Source organism: Prionailurus bengalensis, chromosome A3, assembly GCF_016509475.1.
Source record: "Prionailurus bengalensis isolate Pbe53 chromosome A3, Fcat_Pben_1.1_paternal_pri, whole genome shotgun sequence".
Taxonomy (NCBI): Eukaryota; Metazoa; Chordata; class Mammalia; order Carnivora; family Felidae; genus Prionailurus; species Prionailurus bengalensis.
This window is the reverse complement of record NC_057354.1, coordinates 13,919,051-13,940,932: the sequence shown is the minus strand read 5'-3', so window position 1 is coordinate 13,940,932 and position 21,882 is coordinate 13,919,051. Positions and strand designations below refer to the sequence as shown.

Sequence of the window (21,882 nt, the reverse complement as noted above, 5' to 3'; positions counted from 1 at the left end):
TCTTGAAAGGGAAATTCCCATCAAAGAAGAGGCCCAGAGAAATGTCTGAAACCAGACTCTGCTATGTAAATCTGGTAGCATATCCCGGAGTCAGACTCCTTATGTAGCAACAACAACGAAAATAGCAAATTCTGATGATGTCAGGAAACACTCTTTAACCATCTGTGTAGGGAGAGCTGAGAAAAGTTTTCTCCAATTAATCTTGATTTCGTTTTCATCCTTTATATCTCTGGATCCTCCAAAAGGAACTTTCAGATGTGTCTGGTTGGTTGTCGAGGAAAAGGGCAACAGAAGAGTTGCTCAGAAGCTGAAAACGGTATGTGACGCATGCATCTAACTGCTTGGCTCCCAGAGCCTGAAACAGCCAGTCTTCCCAGTTGACTGCACTGCCAATGCACCCCTGGAAGAAATGTGTGGCCCGAAATCTTAGACACAGAACACCTGTTTGTTTGAACTGCTGTGTGTTTCCAGGTAACTATCCATGGCGAACAAACTCACTTGTCCTCCATCCCCAATCCCTCTCTCCCGGCTGGCAGTGCCTGGTTCCCACAATATAGATTCCAAGTGCCAGAGAGGCATTTCCAAGACTTTTTTGCATGAGGACCGATCCGATCCTGACCAATGAGTGAGGCCAAGGGCAAGTCAGCTGGAGGCTGAAGGGCAAAGTCCTTCTGCTTGATTTTTAAAAAGGGTTGAAAAGAGAAAACACTCCTCCCCTTAGAGGGATTTTTGTCTAGACACAAGTGATAAAAAAAAAAAAAACCCCAGCAGCCATCCTATGGCCATGGGGGACATATCGCCTCAGCAATGAAAACAGAAAGAGTCTGGCTATGAACAAACCCTGGCCTGGCCCTGCCTCTGGGCTCTTTCTACGCAGCAAAATAAATCCCACATGTTCCAGTCCACATTCATCAAGACCTATCTGCAGCAAAAGCCACTCTCGTTTCTGGAAAATTATTAAACCATCGGGAAGGGTGGGTCAAGACACAAGGACACGGATGAAGGCTCCGCTGCCCACCCTGAATGTAACAGAACCAGGTGGAGCCCCACAACAAGAGGGCATCGCTGAGCAAAGCACGTCCGACACGTCGCCCCGTCTTGAGGGACCCAACGGGAGCCTGCCGCCATCTTTCACAATCCTAGCCACAGAACACCATTAAAACGTCATCATCATATCGATCTGATGTCGAATTTCTTTTCAAGTATTTATTTTTCTCTTTTCCCAACACAAAAGCAGTATCACCACTATTGATAAAGCTTGCTTTTTCTCCTCCCTAAAGATCTCGTCACTTCGAACCGAAGTGACACCCTGCATGAAATGAGTCTGCAGATGACATCATTTGCAGCATTTTGAAAAAGCGTCGTAACTGCCAAGTCGCCAAGAAAAGAAGCCACCTCAGATTTGAGAACAGTAATAATGGTGTTAACGAAAAGCATTTCGGCTTTCCGACCCGGATGCGTGTTCCTCACGAGGCTTCTACGCTGGTTCTGTGCCCACAGCACCCTATGCCTGAAGGCAGCTCACTCTTCCCTCCCTGCGGGCCATTCTCAAATCTTAGGGAGACCTTCCCGGGCCTCTTCACTTGTAACGGACATCGCCCTCCACCCTCCCTACTCCCCATTCCTCCTCTTTGATTCCTTTCATTGGGTTTTCGTCCTCTTCTGAAAAGCTTGTAACGCGTGCCCCTTTTTGCTCCCTGCCGAATCCCTAGCACCCAATGGGCACTGCAGAAATAGCTGTGGCGTGCCTGAGAGCATCAGATGACAGCCATAAGCAGCATGCAACCAAAAGTGGTCTTCTGGGCTCGGCTACCACCGATGATTCAATGAGGCAGCAGGAGACGCCATCCAAGATGAGGAGACCCCCGCATGCGATCTTTTCAAGACATGTGAACGGTTAACGGTTTAGGACTTAACTTCTGAAATGTTCATTACGGGAGAATTCGGAGAAGGTTCCAGATCCCAGAGTGATCCAAAGACCCAGGAAGAATCAAAACCAATACTCAGTGCAATTGTTTTGCCAAAAAGCCGCAGTGCTGAGGCCCCTGCCAAAGCTGGTCCCCAAAGGGGGGGTGACCAGGATAGAACAAGGGGAATGCAAGAAATTTCTTTTTTTTTTTTTTTTTTTTTTCCATATCTGGATGATTTGAAACTTTTAAAATCAAAGGAAGAAAGAAAAAGGAGAGGAAATGAGGCAGAGAATGCATTCGTTCGTCAGGAACTAACCTCACATTCAGGACAAAACCAGTCCCCCTCTGGTTCCGATGTCAGTCTCAGACACTTAGCGTGATAAACCCGGGGACAGAGCTCACAGCAAAGGACTTGGCCTTCCCGGTGACAAACCCAGCAGTAGAAATCATTCCGTCCATCCTGCGGTACAACATCAACAGGGTCTGTGGTGAGTGGCTGCTTCATATAGTAAAACGGACCATGTCTTAGTTCTGACTGAAATGTAGGCAAGAGAGACAGGTTCAGTTTCAAAACACATGCGCATTCGCAAAAGGAATTTGAACAAATACGTCAACAACAACAAAAGAAAATCACAGCATTTCACACATTCATTACAAAGCTATCTTGGGTTACTCTACTAAATACACAGTTTGCAGCTCGTTAGATACTAAGAGACTTTCCTTTTCTCCCTCTCTCCTCTATTGGCAGAAGCCATAGATTGAAAAGCTGGTGTCTGACCAGAGTTAATAGCCTACCCTAACAGAAGAGTTATAATGGCTACGACCTAGGCACACCCAGGTTGAAATCTGAGCTCTACCCGCTGCATGACCCTGGGCAAATCTCTTCATCTCTCAGCTTCAATTTTCTCATCTGTAAAATGGGGGTGATAATACCCAATTTCATGGAATTCTGGTTGGGATTAAACGAGACGATATAACAACATGTGCATTTAACACACTGCTGCCATTACTAATATTATTAACACAGGTATGGAAGTCTAAACAAAGCCAACAAAATGTGTGGCAATTCACCCTACGATTCTTTCCACGGGCTTTTGGAGAACAGATCAACTGAATTTAAGTCACAGGAAAAAAAGGGGGGGGGCATTCATTTTTTATGTCTACCCCCCACAATGCATAAAGTATCAGAGCCAATCAGAGGCTTCTTGAAGCTATGATTCTTGAACATGGTAATGTCCTCAAAACACGAGAAATGTCTCCCCAATAATAAATTATAGAATCCAGCAAAGACATACTCCAAACACGTAAGATCACTCAGAAGAAACTTATCGGGAAAACGTCTATTGGAAATTAGTAACAAACACAGTATTTCAGAAGTACTACGAGAGAGTCTGGTGGTAAGCATCAAAGTGTCCCAGTGACTGCCTACGTGGTCTTCTTAAAGATCCTCAACCCACTTGGAGCCTCGATTTCTATGGATAATAGCTAATCTCCACAACCACGGCACCTATCTCTGACAGTGAGCTTCTCTCCCTCCTTGTCAGCAAAACATTACTGTTTTCCTCCACAAAGATCTCATATGCTGGTTAAAGCTGCCTAATTTCTGTTGATACTATGAATGGGATTTTTTTCTACTCTCTTGTCTAATTAGTTATTGTTGGTACATAGAAATGATGTTGGATTTTTCCAATCCTGACCTTGCAAATAAATGGTTCTTAGTTTATTGATTAAAAATAGTATCTTCTCGGGGCGCCTGGGTGGCTCAGTCGGTTGAGCCTCTGACTTCAGCTCAGGTCATGATCTTGCAGTTTGTGGGTTCGAGCCCTGCATCGGGCTGGGCTCTGTGCGGACAGCTCAGAGCCTAGAGCCTGCTTCGGATTCTGTGTCTCCCTCTCTCTATGACCCTCCCTTGCTCATACTCTGTCTCCATCTCTCTCTGAAAAGTAAATAAACATTAAAAAAAAAATTTTTTTTAATATCTTCTCTAAGCAACATCTGTTTTGTCTATTCATCTCTAATATTTTTATACTAGTTTTCTTTTTTTCCTAATTTATATGAGGCCCTTATTTTATCCCGAGACCCTCCCCCCCCCAGGATAATTCCCAGAACTGTCAAGATTACAAGCAGTTGTGTCTTGTTCCTGGTTTTTATTATGAGGTTTTAACGTTCTCAAAATGCCTGCTATTTCTATACTCCTTGATAAAGAGCCTCCCAGATGCTTCCTTAGCAGATCTTTTTTAATCCATCCTTCTAAGCCTCCCCACTCTCATTTCTACTAAGAAAACAACTAAGATTTTTAAGGATGATTGCATAATATTTGAGCCCCGTTCTTTCCCTGGTTCAGGTCTGGTGCACTGCTCTATACTTGGGTTTCCAGAGAATAACACCGTTACAATATTCTCTCCAGACTGCATACTCAACATACTATCATACACGCTATATTCATTTTGTCCTCACGACCACCCAGAGAGGGACGCAGGACACACACAGCTACTCTTACCGAAGAGCTGAAAAAACTAGGTTGAAACAACTCCTCTGGCCCCCAGGCCCAGATCAGGGGTCTCACAGCTCCCTCTCTCGCCCTGATTCCCTGTATAAGACGATGCCGGGTGAGGAGAGACTCTAATGCCCAAGTGACCCCCTCACAGAACATTCTCTGTAGTTCAAAAATACCTTCTGTTTCATGCAAAGAGCTGGAGGGGGGCGGGGGGGGGGATCGGAAAACAGCTAGGAACTCCACAGAAGGGGACATACAAGCAGAACACCACCTACAGCGGGGGCTCGCACCCTCACTGCTGTCGTTCGGGCCAGAAAATTCTTTGTGGGATGGAGCTGTCCTGTGCACCGTAGGATGTGTGGGAGCATCCGTGGCTGGATGCCAGGACCCCATCCACACAACTGTGAGGATCAAAAAGGTCTCCAGATATTGCCAAACGTCCCTCGGGGGTAAAACGGCCCTTGGTTGAGAACCACAATGTACAACGTTCGCTATCTGCCTAGGAAATGGTTGTGTGCATTTGGGGCAGGAAGACAGGGGTGAAGGGGGGTGGGGGGGGAGGAAGGGGAGGAGAAGCAGGACGACAAGAAAGAAGAGGTAGGTGGGGAGTGGGAAGAGGGGGAGAAGATCCTCGTACTGAAAGATAAGCCTCACATATCAAGCAAGCAGAACTATTTCCAACCCGAGGTCTTTCAGAACGCCTTTGTGGCTTTTGCCACAGAGCAGTAAGCCATAGCTCAGCGCCCGACTTCCTTTCAGCCAGTTAATAATAGGACAGGAAGAGTCAATCTACACAAAACTGAAGGATCGAGAGGCCAGCTAATCTCCCTAACTGGCAGCCCAGGTCCTTCCTGTCTAGAAGAAGCCCGGGATGGCCACTCGTGAAGCGAAGCTTCCCCCCGCCCCAAGTCCTCACCCCCACCCCACAACTGGCTGGGAATGGGTGTTCCTGGGGGGGAATCACGGGGCGGGGCGGGGTGCCAGGCTGCTCCAAACGCTCTGCAGGCTATTCCCTCGTTCCACAAGCAGCAGCTGTATTGCTGAGAACGGGCTGGCCGCTAATCTCAATCAGATACCTGCCTCATCTGCTGTTTCCTGCTCCATACAAACAGGCTGATAACAAATATGGAACATTTAAAAGAGGAAAAGCGAACCATTCCAGGTGAAAGGAGTTATGATTTTCTCCCCCTATGCATAAGGTGTGTTACCAGCCTGCTAGTAAGGTTGCAACCTATGTTCTTACAGGATCACTGCAGGCTGTGTGAGCCAATGTTATTTCCCTGCTTCTTCCACAGGCTGATTAACAAGAAAACAGATGGGCTCATGAACTCACTTCTAGAACACCTCAGTCTTATACCAGTGACCAAAATCTTCTACAAAGGGTTCTGTGAAGACAGTTCATAGCTGAGGCTCTGCAGGTCATGTGATGTCTCTCTAGCACAACTGCTCAAGCCGGCCACACTAGCAGAAAAGCAACCGGAGACAGTATGCAAATGAATGAACGTGGCTGCGTGCCAATAAAACTTTATTTACAAAAACAGGCTCTGGGCCCACCCGGCTCACAGGCTGTAGTGAGCTGACACCTGGTCTGTGTAAACCGGAAAATGGGTACGCCGGCTGTGTGGGAGCACAGAGTACATGTGGGACCGTGGAGGGGCCCCTGTGGAGGGGCCACAAACACGAATCCCTACCTGGAGCAGAGGTAACATATGTAAGTGAAAAGAGCCCTTGTTTCAGCTTTTATTCTTCAGCATTTAAAGCACAAACAGTGCTCTAAGGAAAAACTGCCCAGCCCTGGAGTGTGAGGAATGTCACTGGCATTCAGCCTGGACGCTGGCGAGACAACAGGGAGGGGCAGAACTTGGCCCCTCTTAAGCAGCAGCCCCAGGACAGCTCCAGTGATCGGGGCAGCGAGGCAGATACACTCTCCCAATGCCGCCTGGGCTGAGGGAGAAGCCAGCAAGCCTACAACCCCCTTCACAGTCCCAACTATTAATACACTGCCCCAGCCCAACAAGGGACTTCCGGAGTATGTTTAAGTTCTTAAGACAATGCGTGGGCCCGGAGAAAGTAAGTTCTAGCCCACCCATTTATGGTATGTATATACCCTGTGCTCAGGGGCAGTGAGGAGGAACCCCATCGTTTCTTTGCCATAGTTGATCAAAGATACACCCAATCTGTTAGCGGATTACTTCTCAATCCTTTAATGATGGGGAAAAAATAAAATAAAAATAAACCTCCCAAAAGGAGTCTTCAAAGTCAGATGTCCTGAGAACTGAAAGTTAGAATGGTATTTTTCAGTAAAGGCCCTAATGTCATTTGAGGGAAGATATTTCTTGGGCCATCTACTGCAGGACATTTGGCAACCTAACCTTCTTCCACAAAATGCCAGAGCATCCTTCCAGGCTTTGGGATGTAGAAAAAACACCTACATGTTTTCAAACCGTTCCTACAGGGCAAAACCACTGGACCAAAGAGCCATAAAAAATGAACTGTAAGCCCTAAATACTTTTTTCCCTAAAACTAAAGTGTGTTTTAAAGTTCCTCTTGCAACTCCCTAAAAGTACTGAATTCCGAATACATGAAAAATGAGTGACACAGGGTCCAACCTCAAAAATTCAACCCCCATCTCCACTTGGTAAGAAAAGGTCTCTACCAAAAATGGAAAACTATGGGGGCAGGGAGGGTGTTTCTATGAGGCCAGAGAGGATTTATTTTTTGAACACAAAAAAGAAAAGTAGAAGACAGAGAGAGGAAGGGGAGAAGAATCTTGACATGTGCCAAAAACCAAAAGCACTTGAACACTTAAGAGAACCAGAGGCAGAAGGAATGAGCAAAGCAAGTCGGGTGTCGCACCGCGGGGAGGGGTGGGGAGTGCGGAAAACTACAGCCCACAGGCCCTGCGTCGAAAGGAGCAAGCTCTACTCCGCTCCAGCTGTTGCTGGATTTTTCTGAGTTTTTATAAGAACCCAAAAATACAAGTTGTTATTTGAAATCTCATGATCTTCAAATGTTGGTGACTAAGAAATTATATTATTGGTAAAACCCAGCACTCGTGGACCTACAATTTGCCTTTAATTCCATAATTCTGTAATGCTATAAAATTCTAAAATGAAGAAAGAGAAAAGGGAAAGTGCCCAGAAGAATTTTTTTTAAGGAATTTAAGTTCCCCTTAAGGAAAAACAGACTGTGCGTGAGGGAGGCTGTTGCTACTATGCAAATACCATATGCTAGAATGAATTATGGGGTCAAGGTTCAAGAATTTCATTTCTTTACAGTTAAGCCCGTTTCTCTTTCGCCAACTCCTGACGGTTGGGCCCCAGGGAGTTTTAGATCTGAAAAACCTACAATCAACCTTATAATGTTCCCAATCCAAACCCCTATTTTACAAGGTAACTGAAGCTCAAAGCTAGGAAAGCAACTGACGAGGTCCCAGAGTGAATTTCCCAGATGCAGTGAGGCTAGAGTCCGACCTCTGGGTCAGGACACTTCCTCTGTGCAACAGTCCTGTAAACTCTCCTATCAATACTGAAGATTACAGATTATTCAGGAGCGTCACCGTGTCCTGTGTCCAGCTACTCGGGGTCTCCTCTTTTCTACGTCTAGAACGCACTGTGCCTATGCGAACCTCCACCCTGTGGCTATTTCTCAGGGAAACATGGACCGACATTATGTTCACGGGCCTCATGTGTTAAGAGAAATGGTACACACGGATGGGGAAGGGAGAGAAGAAAACGTGTGGACTGCCCAAGCTGATCGGCTTCCAGAAAGAGAGTTACGAGCCAGTTCCTTAAAAGACAGGTAGGAATTCAAAAAGCATGATGCGTGTGCGCACACACAGAGAGAGGCCAAAGGAGAAGGCTTTCTGCACAGAGGGGACAGTATCTGCCTTGAGGCGTCCTGGTATCCGATAAGGGAGGGTTTGCCCAGGAAGTTCAATTACTAGCTAAATTAAGGTTTGGGGATTATCTGTCGCCTTGGGGTTTCGTTTTCAGTCTTCACTCCCAGCAGCTATGGGATGGCTCCTGGGTGACAGAGATGGTCGCCACTGCTTTAAGCCAGACTGGCCGACCTGAGCTCGAATGCAGCTTCTAATTTGCTCAGAGGCCTTGAGGAGACAACTTAACCTCTCTGAACCTTGGTGTTTTCATCTGCAGAAGGGAGATAATTACAGCCCTTTCTCACAGGAAGATTATAAACATTAACACAGAAAAATGCTTACAACAGGGAGTGAGTCAACACTGCTTTTGTGATTATTATTGCCAATACTGGCGTATCTTTCTCAATCTCCCTAAAAATGTATTTAGGACCCATCTGTTTCTTCTCTTTGAACAGGATTCCCAACTCATTAGACTTGCACTATCCAACCCAGGGGAAAAAAAAAAAAAAAATCAGTCCCTGGGTCACATTTGCAGGTAGGTGCTCAGTGGCCACACATGGCTTGTGGCAATCATACCGAACAGCCCAGTTCTAGAACACTTCTACAGCTGTCGTTTCTCGATTTCACACATGGTTTGTGTGATTATTCCACTTCGTGTCGAGCCTGGCTTAATTTTTATTATTATGATTTGCATCAGTGGGCTCAGTTCGTCCCAACAACCCTGTGCACTCAGGAGCAGGACCTTCATTCCCATCGGTAGATGAGAAAAGCAGGCACAAAGAGGTTAACTTGCCCACAGCCACACGGCAAAGGCAGAGCTGGCATTTCGCTATGTAATTTTGAGAATGGAAATAGATTAGTGTGCAGAAATGTACCCCTCTCCCAGTTCTGGGCATTTAACCGTTGCTAGGTTTCTTTCCCATGAAAGTAACAACCTTGTCTTAGTCAACCTCCAATCCCCAGGGCCCACGTCAGCAGTCCATAATGCACAAGATGGATGAATACGTCCCAAGGAATCCCTGCTGAAATGGTATCAGAACCCCTGGGACATCCTGTTTCTTCCAATACTAGGAGACTGGACCCCAGGGTCCACGAAAGCAGCTCTCATTTTTTTAAATCAGAAGAATATCTAGCTTGCGTTCGAGAATTTTAAAACTAGGTCTCTTAAGCAAGATCCAAGATGGCTCATGGATATTCCTATCTCATTGATAGGTCCCGGCTGCAGAAGGAGGGTGGGGTCTAGAGAAGACTCGTGCCGCCTGGGGTCTACACGCAATGAGACCAAGGGGAGAGTGGACAATGGGTAGAGACAGCAGCTGTCTGACCACAGACCTAAACCCGTTATTTTACAGATGAGAAAGCTGAGACCAGGAGGGAGCCTGCCTTAGCCACGCAACCACCCCGAGGCAGAGCTCAGAACCATCCTACCAGCCTGGCCTAGCAGGAAAAAAAAATCCTCAGGCCACGTGGGGAAACAGCCCTAGAGTGCAAAAATAAAATCCAGGGAAAATCCCCAAATCCTAAAGCACAGTATCCTTCATCTCATCTGGGTCACTGCCCTGTCCCCAACACAGATCTGAAAAGCTAACAGAAATCGCTACACAGACCCATTTGGGGCTGTCCTTCTTGTCCTATGCAAATGACAGCTGCAGCAAGGCAGCCTGCTAAATGCCAAGAACAGCGGCTGTCAGAAACCCCCGGAAAGCTGAACCGCTTCCCACTACAGCCTTCGTCCTGCTGGTGTGGACACCATTCCCAGCGGCCCTTTACCTGCTCCTTATTGTTATTGTTCAGTAAGCCGGGTTTCTTTTTCTTTTTAATGGGGCTTGTTGATGTGTCCTGTGGTGAGTGGCCATTGGAAGAATGCGGAGGGCTGGGGAACTTTCTTTTCTGGGCTGTTCTCTCTGTGGAGCCAGGATCTGAAAGAGACACACAGGACCACATATTTTAAAGCAGTCAGGGAGGCCCAGCCCCCACAGGGAGCGGGTGTGGGTGTGGGGGGGCACAGCGCATCTTGTCCCCGGGCCCCATGCCATTTTAGTGGTCCTCCTCCTAGAATACACTTACCCCGGCTCTTCGGTTAACTGGCTCAAAGGTCAGACCGTCTTTCTTCAGCCTACATACCATTTGTTAACATTTTAATTCACTGCCAAAATATAAAATCGAGAAACTTCACATAACAACCTAGGTTTCTGGCTTCTCTTAAAAAACAAAAACAAAAACCAGATCAGGGCCTGTAGGGCCTGATACCACCAGATGGATCTGCACCCCCGCAGGCCACTTTTGGGTGGAAGCGTGCTCTCCCTTTGGCCAAAATCCCCATTGTGTCCCCACCGACCAGGCCACGACCCAGCCGCCATGAGTTGTCGCACGGGCACTGGTGCCCTGTCCGCATCCCAAAGAAACACTTCTTCTCCTGATGGCAACACGCAGAAAACCATGAAAGATCAACCAACCAGCCCACACACTTCAAGAAACTGAAGGCGCACACACTTCTTTGCGGAAGAGGCCAACATTGACGGTGTCGTGCTTGCTACTCTCCTCCAAAGAGATGGACATAAATGACACGTTCGCTGATTCGCATCTGAGCCAGGCCAGCCTCACCCTCGCCGATTCAGTCCTTTCCGTTTTTACTCTCCCAGCATCTCATTTAAACACAGACACGTCCACCACCACCCACTCTTCACCTGCAAGGCCTTGGATCCATTCATTCCACACCCGATGGCTGTCTCATGAGCGTAGGGACGAAACAATGGCGCAGCATGATGCACCTTACGTTCTGAGAAAGATGTTACAGGCGCGAGGAGAGACGGTGCGTGACAGCAGAGGTGATGGGGTAGGGTGTGGAATCCAGAACGACGACTACCCCCAAAGGTAACCTGACGACGCTCCTCCTCCAGATCTAACTTGCGGGCGAGCCCCAGCACGCGGGCCACACCATGCGTCACCGACCTCCGAGTGTGGACAGGGGCCACTGGGGCAGATGAGCATGGTCCAGGATGGATACAAGCAAGGCCTCCGGGGGTGGGGCGGGGAGGGGGGGTCCTTTGAATGAAAGGCAGAGCATCTTCCAATAGGCTCGTTAAAGGAGACAGTGAACTGCTTTTGCGAAATCCAGTCCACAGGATGGAACTCTCCATCCTCACCGGGCAACTTCAGAAAAATCCTGAATAAGCGTTCAGCATTTGGGTGCTGCGCTGAGACACAGCCCCGCGAGGAAATTAAATGTTAACCACAGGCACCTTGAGGGAGAACAGACCCCAGAGCTTGGAGGACCATCCCACAGACATCCAAATGGAGGCCCAGAGAGAGCCAAAGGGTTGGCCCAGAGGCACAGCATAGCTAGTTAGCGGGGAAAACTCACTGAAAAGGTGCCGCCTGGGATTGGCATTCCCCCAGAGGGAACCTCCTCTCTCTCAGGCCCGCAGAGATCCCCACCCACCTCCACCCTCACAGTAAAGAGTCTCTCACCTTCCCCACCTAGTCTTTGACTCAACAATGTCCTCCTAGAAACACATTCCACAGATACAGTCATAGGAAGCAGAGTACCTGCAAGAAAATTCAACTGAGAGGCACTGCGTGTTGTACCCAAGCCTGGAAATGACTTACACGTCCACAAATTAAGGACTAGTCTAATACCATACCACAGCCATATGGTGGGATATCCTTTTTTATTTTTTTTATTTATTTTTTTTAAGTAACCTCTATATCCAACATGGGGCTTGAACTTACAACCCTGAGATCAGGAGTCACATACATGCTCTTGAGCCAGCCAGGCACCTCTCATACAGTGGAATATTCTGCAGCCCTTAAGAATAAGAAGGCACCTTGGGGCGCCTGGGTGGCTTAGTCGGTTGAGCGTCCAACTTTGGCTCAGGTCATGATCTCGTCACAGTTGGTGGCTTTGAGCCCCACATCAGGCTCTCTGCTGACAGCTCAGAGCCTGGAGCCTGCTTCCAATTCTGTGTCTCCCTCTCGCTCTCTGCCCCTCCCCTGCTCACGCTCCAGGTCTGTCTCAAAAATAAATAAAAATGTCAAAAAAAAAATTTTTTTAAAGACACTTCTACACAAACGGATGTATGACCATCTCCAAGCTTCTGCATTAAGTGAAAAAAAAAGCAACACATTTCTAAGCACCGTTAATAGACAACACACCCCAAAAAAGATGTCATATATCTAAGTACGCACAAGCCTGGAACATTCTGGATGAACACAAAAGTATTACAGAGTTCGAAAATGCAACTAGTGGAAGAAAACATTCAGGGCGTGGGGGAGGGATTATTTTTCACGGTGTACCCTTGTGTACTTTGTGTATCATGAGTGCAGACTATCAAAATAAAACTTAAACTGAGGTATTCAGGAGATTGAGTTTCACATAAAAAGCAGCAGGTGCAAACCAAAGCCAGTAATGAGCAAATGACGACGGCCTGATTCAGGATTTTAAAAAGGTCACCAGATAGACACCGTTGGGACCAATCACCACAGGCTTGGAGGGACCGCAGGAAGGCGTTTTGGGGGTTGTTGAATGTGGACCTCATAAACCCAAATAACCCCGCTCAACTGTCAGAATATGTGCATTTAGAAAAGGTGTTTTGGGGGCCCCAAGGAAATGCATCCCAAACAAAATGGCACCTGGGCCAGGCCAAAATTGAAAGCAATTAGGCAAAGCTTTGGGTATTTGGGATGTTTTTGTTTCATCTGTGGGTAGATTTTTTTTTTCTTTAACGTTTATTTATCCTTGAGAGAATGCAAGCGGGGGAGGGGTAGAGACAGAGGGAGACACAGAATCTGAAGCAGGCTCCAGGCTCTGGAGCCATCAGCTCAGAATGCAATGCGGGGCTGGAACTCACGCAGTACGAGATCACGACCTGAGCCGAAGTTGATGTTTAACCGACTGAGCCACCTAGGCGCCCGTTGATGGGTAGACTTCTTTAAAGAAGAAAGTACATGAGCAAAGACACATCAGTGGAAAAGTTAGGGGCACATTCAGGAAAACAAATTGTGCGTTTCCAGGTTTCTTAATGGAACGCACTAGATTTTTGGAAGGGAGAGCGCTTCCCCATCATAAGGACCACCTGGGCACCCTGCCGCTCGCTGCCAGCAGTACTCCCACACACAGTGACAACTAAAAGCACCCCCACATACTTCCCAAACACCCCCAGAGGGGGTGGGACTGGCCTCCTGAAGAATCACCGAGCTAGAACACAGAAGGCAGCTAACAACAGTCAGCCTTTGACAGCCAGAAAGGGCACCCAGCCCCTCCTTGGGCGTCTAAGTTACCCACCTGCGGCTGAGGCCCCCTGGGACGACAGATCCCAAAGAGTAGTCCCCATACTAGCAGCAGTGGCATTACCTGGGAATCTGTAAGAAATGTACATTCTCAGGCCCCGAAGATCTGCAGAATCAGACACTCTAGCCTAGGGCCTGGTGGTCTGTGGGGTAGCAAGCCCTCCAGAGAACCCGGATGCACACCCCAGGGTATGTGTGTAGGGGATAGAATCCAAGTTCTCAAGTCTAGAGAACCCTGTTCCACACCGGTAAGCCCAGCTCCTCTCCTGCCCCACCGCCACCTGTGGGCTTGGTCTGGGTCTGAGGAAACAGCAGCCGAGCAAGGAGGCGAGGCAAGACAAGGAGATGCCAGGCCGGTCTCTCTTCCACTCAGACTCCATCTGCAAAATGGCACAAGGGAGGAAGGGGCCAGACCAGAACTTCTCACCTGGAGCCTGGAAAGTGCTTCAGGGACCCATGATCCACAAGCCACAGTTCTGTACAAGGACACAACTTCCTGGCAAAGGGGGGGCCACACCTACTTCACCTTCCTAAAGATATCACCAACACTGAAGATTAAAACTACAGGACTAGAGGACCTTAAAGTCCATTCTGAAGGGCGCCTGGGTGGCTCAGTTGGTTACGTGCTCGACTTCGGCCCAGGTCACGATCTTGCGGTTTGTGAGTTCGAGCCCCACGTCGGGCTCTGTGTCTTCCTCTCTCTCTGCCCCTTCCCCTGCGTACGCTCTCAAAAATATACATCAAGAAAAATTTTTAATAAAAAAAGTAAAGTCCCTTTTGAACTTTCCAACTCATTAATTCCATGAGAAAGAGGGGAGAAACACACACATAAGCAACTTAAGCCAGACTGAGTTTTGTCCCAGCCCAGCAGGAACCGAAAGGGGAAACAAAGATCCTGCTCGGCGAGGCGGGGTTTGACCCAAGGCTGCCCCTAGCTAAGAGCACCCCAACCTTCTAATCCCAGCAAACCATCAAAACCCCAATTCTGTTCCTGACTACAAACACAGCGACTCCCTCCAGAGTTAACGAGAGATCAGCGGCTGTGTCCAAGGGGCAGGAGTTTAATAGGCTCTAAGCAATACACACATCTGTCAAAGGCAGAGGCTGTCAGTGAGACTCGTAGGGAGAAAACTGCAAAACACCAACTGCATTCACGGTCCTTGGGAGGGAGGAGGCAGGTCATCACTCTGACGTACAAACACGTAGGCCTCAGGTGGTGAGCGAATGGGGGGTGTGGACTTCGCTGTAGTCATGGCAACAAAGCCTCTTAAGGACCTCTTCCAGAAAGCTGACTCAAGTTGTTTTTTTTTTCCTCCTTCTTTAATGATTTAATTCTGACAAGGACTTATTGCTAAACACATTTCATCTATAAACTTGGAAGGATGACAAAGAGCCACCATAGACTGAATCACCAGGGAAATGGTTCACCCTTGACCTGGAAGTCCTTTCTGTGAGTAGCACGGCCTGTGAGTCTACTGCATTGGCTCACCAGCCACCCTCCGCGTCCTACCCCCTCGGCCAGCCCCAAAATAAGTCTGGTTCTGAAGGAGTTAACGTGGGCGAGGGAGAAGAGCTCCTCCAGGCAAAAGACGGAGCGGTGACTCAGGAGAACAGCTTGGCATGAAGCAGGAAACAGCAGAACTTTCCCCTCCTGTGACATCCGCGGAAATCTTAATAATAAGAGAGGGCCTACTGCGTATCGGGAACCAAGCATGTGATGAGATCCTTCTCCAACCTGTGTCTGGTGAACCACCAGAAACAATCCTGCTCAGCCCTTCCCAGATGTCCCCTGACTTAAGGGACACAGTACGTCAAGATAACCCCGCCTCTTAGCTTTCCTGAGCCACGAGGATTAACAGCTGAGGCTTTCTCTTACTACACACAATGTAGGTGGCGCTGTTCAAAATGCCTGTGGGGTACTTCTCTCCAAATCGCTTTTGCTCAAGATGACCCAAGTGGCAGGGCTGGGATTTGAACCCAGGCAGTGGGTCGACTCTGAGACCCGCACACAGCCTCACGCAGGGAGAGGCGGTCCTCAGCTCTGCAAGATGGACTCCTAACACAGGGCTGGGTGGTGGGATGGGGTTGTGCTCAACAAGGAGCACTCCAGGGGCGCCTGGGTGGCTCAGTCGGTGAAGCGGCTGACTTCGGCTCAGGTCATGATCTCGCAGTCCGTGAGTTCGAGCCCCGCGTCAGGCTCTGGGCTGACAGCTCAGAGCCTGGAGCCTGTTTCAGATTCTGTGTCTCCCTCTCCCTGACCCTCCCCTGTTCATGCTCTGTCTCTCCCTGTCTCAAAAATAAATAAAACGTTAAAAAAAAAAAATTTAAAAAAAAAAAAAAAAACAAAAAACAGGGAGCACTCCAGAACAAGGACAGTAGAAAACTGTGTTTGTCCGACTAACGATGCGCGCCTTCTCTCAAAGGCAGTCCCCAGGAAGCATATTCACCTCCCGGTGTTCCAATGGTGGCACCAGAACGTGGCCCAGGCCACAAAATAGGCTGCGGGTGGGGAGCCTGTGTGATCATCTCCCCTCCCCACAGTCCTTTCCAATCTCCATCCAGGCCGGCCAGACACGGGCACACCAGGCACCCCCACCCCCACCCACATCCGGCACCTGAGTCACAGCCCTCAACATTCTCCAGAGCCTAGGAAATGACACACCATGACAGGGAATTGTCTCCTCTGGAGAGAGAAAAGGGCCCCAGCTGAAAGGCCAAACGCTTCCCCATGAGGATCAGCCCCATGGTGTGTTTTGGTGGGTGTTAAATTTCCTTAATGTGGACAGTGAGCCTGTGGGGCCTGAATGAGGAAAAACCCAACCAACAGGCGGAGACAGGCATCGTGGGCCACACAGGTAGGGTGGCCACAAGTTGGCCACCACACTCGGAAGCCGGGGCACGCATTCTGATAAAACGGGTCGCAGATCAGGGAGCCTGGGTGGCTCAGTCGGTTGAGCGTCCGACTTCAGCTCAGGTCATGATCTCATGATTCGTGAGTTCAAGCCCCACGTTGGGCTCTGTGCTGACAGCTCGGAGCCTGGAGCCTGCTTCGGATTCTGTGTCTCCCTCTCTCTCTGCCCCTCCCCGACTCACACTCTGTCTCTCTCTGTCTCTCAAAAATGAATAAATGTTTAAAAAAAAGGAAAACAGGCCGCAGATGGTGCAGGCAGGGTGCCACAGTGGTTAGGCCCAGAGGTGCAGCTTAAGGAAGCTACTTAACCTCTCTGTGCCTCTATCCTTCTGGAGGGTGGAGGTCATGGTACCTTGAAGAGTTACAAAAGGATTAAGGAAGTTCAGGCCTGGCAAAGAGTAAGCACTCCACAAATGATAGCTGTTTTGTCAAACCGGCAATCATCCCTCCTCCTCCTCCTCCTCCTCTCCCTCCTCCCCCTCCTCCATCCCCAACCCTCCTGCTGCAAAAACAGACCTTGTTTTCTCAGAGGAGCACATTAAGGTCAGAGTTACGGAAACGCCAGCCTATAGAACACGGACACGGAACGGGCCCAGGACAGGACTTCTCCACCTCCAGCTTGCCCCCCTTAGCCGCGAAGGCAGGGCCGAAAGCAGAGGCCTGCGCTGGCCGGGGCTCGGAGGGTACTCGCGGACAGCGCTCCCGGTCACAGCCGGCCCTCTCCACAGGCCACTGCAAACATGGTCACTCGCTGCTCTCCCAGAAGACGGCAAAGCACAAACACGGTTAATCGTCTCCACGTGTTGCCCCAAGACCCAGAGCAGGTACCCAAACAGGCCTCCCTCCCCAGGAACCCGGGAACCCTAGGGCCTTTTCCTGCTGGTAGGTACATCATCATGAAACCAAAGCCTGGAAATTTCCCTCACCCAGAGCAGAAATGAAAATGGGACGCAGTGGACGGGGTGAGAAGGGGATAACGTTTTCCTCACAGCAGAGAATACCCAAGCCACGAGCGAAAACGAATAATCTGGTCACACACTGAATGCCCAGAACCACAGAACCCTCGAGACAAGGCTGCAGCCCGCCTGAGGGGCCTCCTCCGGAAAGGCCACCGGGGTTCTACAAGTTCTCCCTGCCTGAGAATGTGAACTTCTCACCCAGACTGGGAAAAGGAAGACTGACTCGGAAATGAGGCCGTGGAACAAAAGGGTCATTCTCAACCTGGGGAAAAGGTCGTCCATCCCGAGTGCCTCGGGGGCAAAGCAAGCCAGGGACGGGTAACCCTGGGAAGGGGCGCTTACCTGCCATCGAGAGAGCTGGGCTGCTCTGAGGGCCTCCCTTCTCTTTGAAAGAGAACAGAGGCTCACACACGGCAGACATTCCTGCTTCCGGATCCTCAGCAGCCTCTCCCAGGGGGAGGAGGAAGAAGCAAAGAGGACAGGCTAAGAGTCACCACTTACCAGGCCAGCTCCTGTCTCGGACGCACTAGGTGGCCCAGCGCGGCAAGGACACCCTCACCTCTCTGCAGTCAGGCAGTCTGAGGCAGGGGCCGCGCCTGCTTGTCCCCGTGAGGCTTTCGGCTCTAATTTATCACCCTCGGTAGCCAGCAGCCCGGCTAGGCTGGAAGCCTGCAGAGCGCACAGCACCGAAGGGCCATTGATTTCACCGGATGCGAATAAACACAACAAATTGCCGTTGTTCTGCTGGCTACATGAGACCACCAGAAGGGAGCGTGGCGCTTTGCAACGGGAAGGTGTTTTTAGGCGTGTGTTTACTTTCAATAATTTTCAGATTAACTTTACTTCGGACGTGAGAAAGCCATCTTCCCAACACCCCGGGGCTCGGCTCTCTCTCGCTCTCTTTCTCTCTCTCTCTCCCAAAACAATGCAGGGGTGCTGACGAAGCGGCACATTCATATGTAAAAGGTGAACCTCTAAACGCTGCCGGGCGGGCCACAAATTGCTGCCATCTAGGGAAAAGAGGCTGATTTACAAATGAATTCACTGTTTTGCCCTCAACAACTAGAGGCAATCGCAACCACCCAGCCCTTTCCTCCCCCTCAGCCGGGAAGAGGACTTCTGGAAAAACGACAACATCGCAACAGGAATTTCCTGGTTCGAGAATGCCAAGCTCTTTCAAATTTCACAAAGCAGGAGGAGGCAGGGCCCAACCCCGCGCAAGAAGCCGCGGCACCCCACCCCCCCCCTCCGGCGGGCCCAGGCCCAAAAGGCTGAGTGCGTCTGACGGGTGTACATATTTGAGGCCCTTAACTCTGCCAAGTCACCACAAAGAAAGTGTGGAGTAACCAGTTGCCTTTGGCCTTTGCTACGTAGCTGGCCGCGGGGAGGGCTCCCAGGAGGAGCAGTGCTGGCGCGGAAACCGTCTGCATTATTTATCCAGGCTGAGCTGGGTCCCACCCCCTGGCCCAGCTCAGGTTCTAGAAAGCTCAGGTGCTGGTGGGTGGCTTTCAAACTGCAACTGGGGAATTACAGCCATCAGAGAGCCAATTCAGGTAAAAAGGCGGCTCTGCCCGCAGCGGGCTGAGAGAAGAAAAGGGAAATAGAGAGGCTCGGGTGGGGCGGAGGGAAAAGGTGCCACTGGCAACCAGGCAGCGTTCCTCACACGCCCTGGGCGTGGGTCTGGCCTCTCGAAGGTCACTTTCGTGAAAACAGGAAAAGTCTCTAGAAGATGCTGGGGAAGAGGGGACAAGGCCCTGGACAGTCACCTCATCGTGGTCCTTTGAGGAAGCAGAGATTTCAGGCCCAGAACGCCCCCCATACTGCGCTGGCTCTAAGCATGTATCCTGTGGCCTGGCCTCCCCTCGCCCCATCCCACCCCACCCCCGGCTCTCAGAAGGGCACAGGATGACACATCGGCACAGCCAAGGGAATGGGAAGCAACTTCGATGCCACCAGCAGGAGACTGAGATGCAAAAAATCATCATGCAGCCAGAAAACGGAATGAAGAGGAGATCTCTTCATGTACTGACACGTAAGAAAATCGAAGTCAAAAAAGGCCAGAAAGAGACCGGAATGGAAGAAGTAGGGGCTGTGTAGGCTCTGGGTCTGCAAAGGCCCTGGGGGAACAACCAGGACAGAAGGGAAACACTGGGTTCATCTTTCAGTTCTTTCTGACCCTGTTCGGGTATTAAACTATTTAAGGTATTTTCAAGAGGCTATGAGATTATGGATGAAAATGGTACTTAGGGAGCTCTCACTCCATGCCAGGTACTGCCCTGGTCAGGGGCCACATCTGCATCTCCAGGGCCCAGCATACAGGAGGAGCTCAGAACATGCCCCCAGCACCTATCAGGTGCCATTTTTAGGGGGCTCAGGTGTTTCGAACAGTGTGAAGCAGGGGTCCTCGCCAGGTCTCCCCCGGAGACACTCAGCAGAGTCAGGAAACATTTTTGGTGGTCACAACTAGAAAAAGAAAGAAGTCGCTAGAAGCATCTCGTGCACGGGCACCATGGATGGTGCTAATAACCGCCCTACAGCGCACACCACAGACCCACAGCAGAATGATCAGGCCTAAAACGTCAACAGAGCCGTGGCTGAGAAATTCAGGGCTAAAGAAGCTTCCAGTGAGCGGCCAGGCAAGTCCAACCTTGTGTAAATGCACCACCCACAGAGGCATCTGTACCTACTAGGAAGGAAAATGATGCCTAGTGTTTCACCTGGTGGCCCTGACTGCACATTTCAAACAGAAGAAAACAAAGGAACCAGTCGGTCAACAGTCACTGAGGAACAAGACAACTAGGCTACCTGGGAGATGGTCAGCAGAAGGTCCCTGCCCTGGAGGGAAGATTGCCAGAGAAAATAATAATAGTAATGTTATTGTATTAAAAATGCCTTTCGTTGACCACTTCTCTGGGAGGCACTGTTCTAAACACAAACAGCAATTTACTCACCCCTCACCATGGTTCTGTGAGAAGGTAGGTACTGAGTATCGCCATTTTACTGACGAAGAAACTGAGGCCCGGAGAAAAACAGGCCCATGATGAAGGGGCTGGTAAACATAGAATGAATATGGAATATATTCAGTAAGAACCGGGTTGATTACACACGGGCAAAAAGCTGCAGAGCAGGAGAAACACCAGGAGTTTGTGAATAATACACGTCAGGAGAGAGGGTGCAGCCAGGAAAATATTTCTCTAGCTTCTTCCCAAACAGGGCTCGTGTGATTCACACCTACCATTTATTGAGGCGCTACTTGATGGAGCCCCTGGAGAATCCCATGAGAGTAGGCATGGTGTTTCTGCACCCATTTGATAGATGCAGCTCAGAAAAGCAAAGTCACTTATGTGCTCAAAGGCTCAAAGACATGCTGGGGACTCCCCTGCAGCTGACTCCCGCTCCAAAGCCCCGAACTACCCCAGGCAAGGGTCTTTCTTCCCTGTGGTCGACAGCACCACCTTGTAATTCTCTTATCACTGAGGGCATGCTGGGTGTGGGCCAGCGTCAAGCCAGCTCTATGGTTCGGTGTGTGGGCTCCACAGCCCTACCACGAGGTCTGATAGCAGCTGTGTGTCCTCTGGCAAGCTCCTCGGCCTCTCTGTGCCTCAGTGGATTCAGCTAGGACAATGAGGATCTTTCTAAAAGGGTTCAGAATTACACGAGACAGTATGTGCCAGGTGGAGGCGTCACATGTCACAGGCACCACCAGTTATGACTATTATTGTTCCCCAATGGGGGAAAGAGGAGCCAGGGCAGAGAGAAGACATTAGCCCAGAAAGCTCAAGCCAGTTTCCCCGAATCCTTCTGTACCTTCACCTCGATTCGCACCAGACTAGCTCTTCCCAGAATGTTTCTGAAAAAAAAAAAAAAAATTTGCAATGAAGAGAGACCCAAACGTTCACGGGCTGGCATAGGTGCCACGGAGCCAGGCTCAAAATCCCTGCAGGGCTCAGGATTTCCTCCCGGAGAAAAGCAGAACAGTCCAGGTGGCCCTCAGAACTGCCCTGGGACTCCTCCTTCTCACCCCTACTCAAACAGGGCTCTTGAAGCCTGGGAGAGAGCCGGCCTCAGAGTCCTGGCTATCCGCGGAATGTATTAAGGATGCCCAACCACACAGGTTAGTTAGTGCCTACGTGGTGCCTGACACACAGCAAGCGCTCTGCAAAGAAAGCTTTCCCTGCCCGTCTTCTGCCCGTTCACATTCAGTCCCACCGCCACAGCCGCCACCTTGATCCGAGCACCAGGGCTCCTGACTTGCCCTCTACAGCAGGCAGCCTTCTTCAAACCTAGATAAGACGAGGCAGCCCCCGATTAAAACCCGCCGAGGCGGCTCGCTAGGCGCACCCAACATCCCATCCAGACTTATTGCCGCATTTGGTCCCGCTCACTTGTCCTCTTCCATCCACTGAACCCAACCACAATGGCCTCACACAAGCCAA

At 49.9% G+C, this 21,882-nt stretch overlaps 1 protein-coding gene across 45 annotated transcripts in view; it reads right to left on the bottom strand.

Moving 5' to 3' along the window:
• The window catches only part of ZMYND8 (zinc finger MYND-type containing 8), a 123,986-nt gene that overhangs the window by 75,807 nt on the left and 26,297 nt on the right, over nt 1–21,882 (bottom strand). For 17 of the 45 annotated variants that reach the window (XM_043553766.1, XM_043553765.1, XM_043553754.1 and 14 more), the window contains 2 exons: nt 10,058–10,206; nt 2,227–2,445 (listed from right to left, as the gene is read on the bottom strand). In XM_043553766.1, the coding sequence (XP_043409701.1) occupies nt 2,227–2,445; nt 10,058–10,206 (368 nt within the window). Of the gene's footprint in view, nt 1–2,226; nt 2,446–10,057; nt 10,207–10,354; nt 11,260–17,788; nt 18,510–21,253; nt 21,297–21,882 lie in introns of those variants that run through there. The other 28 variants (XM_043553769.1, XM_043553763.1, XM_043553761.1 and 25 more) reach the window with 15 other exon arrangements.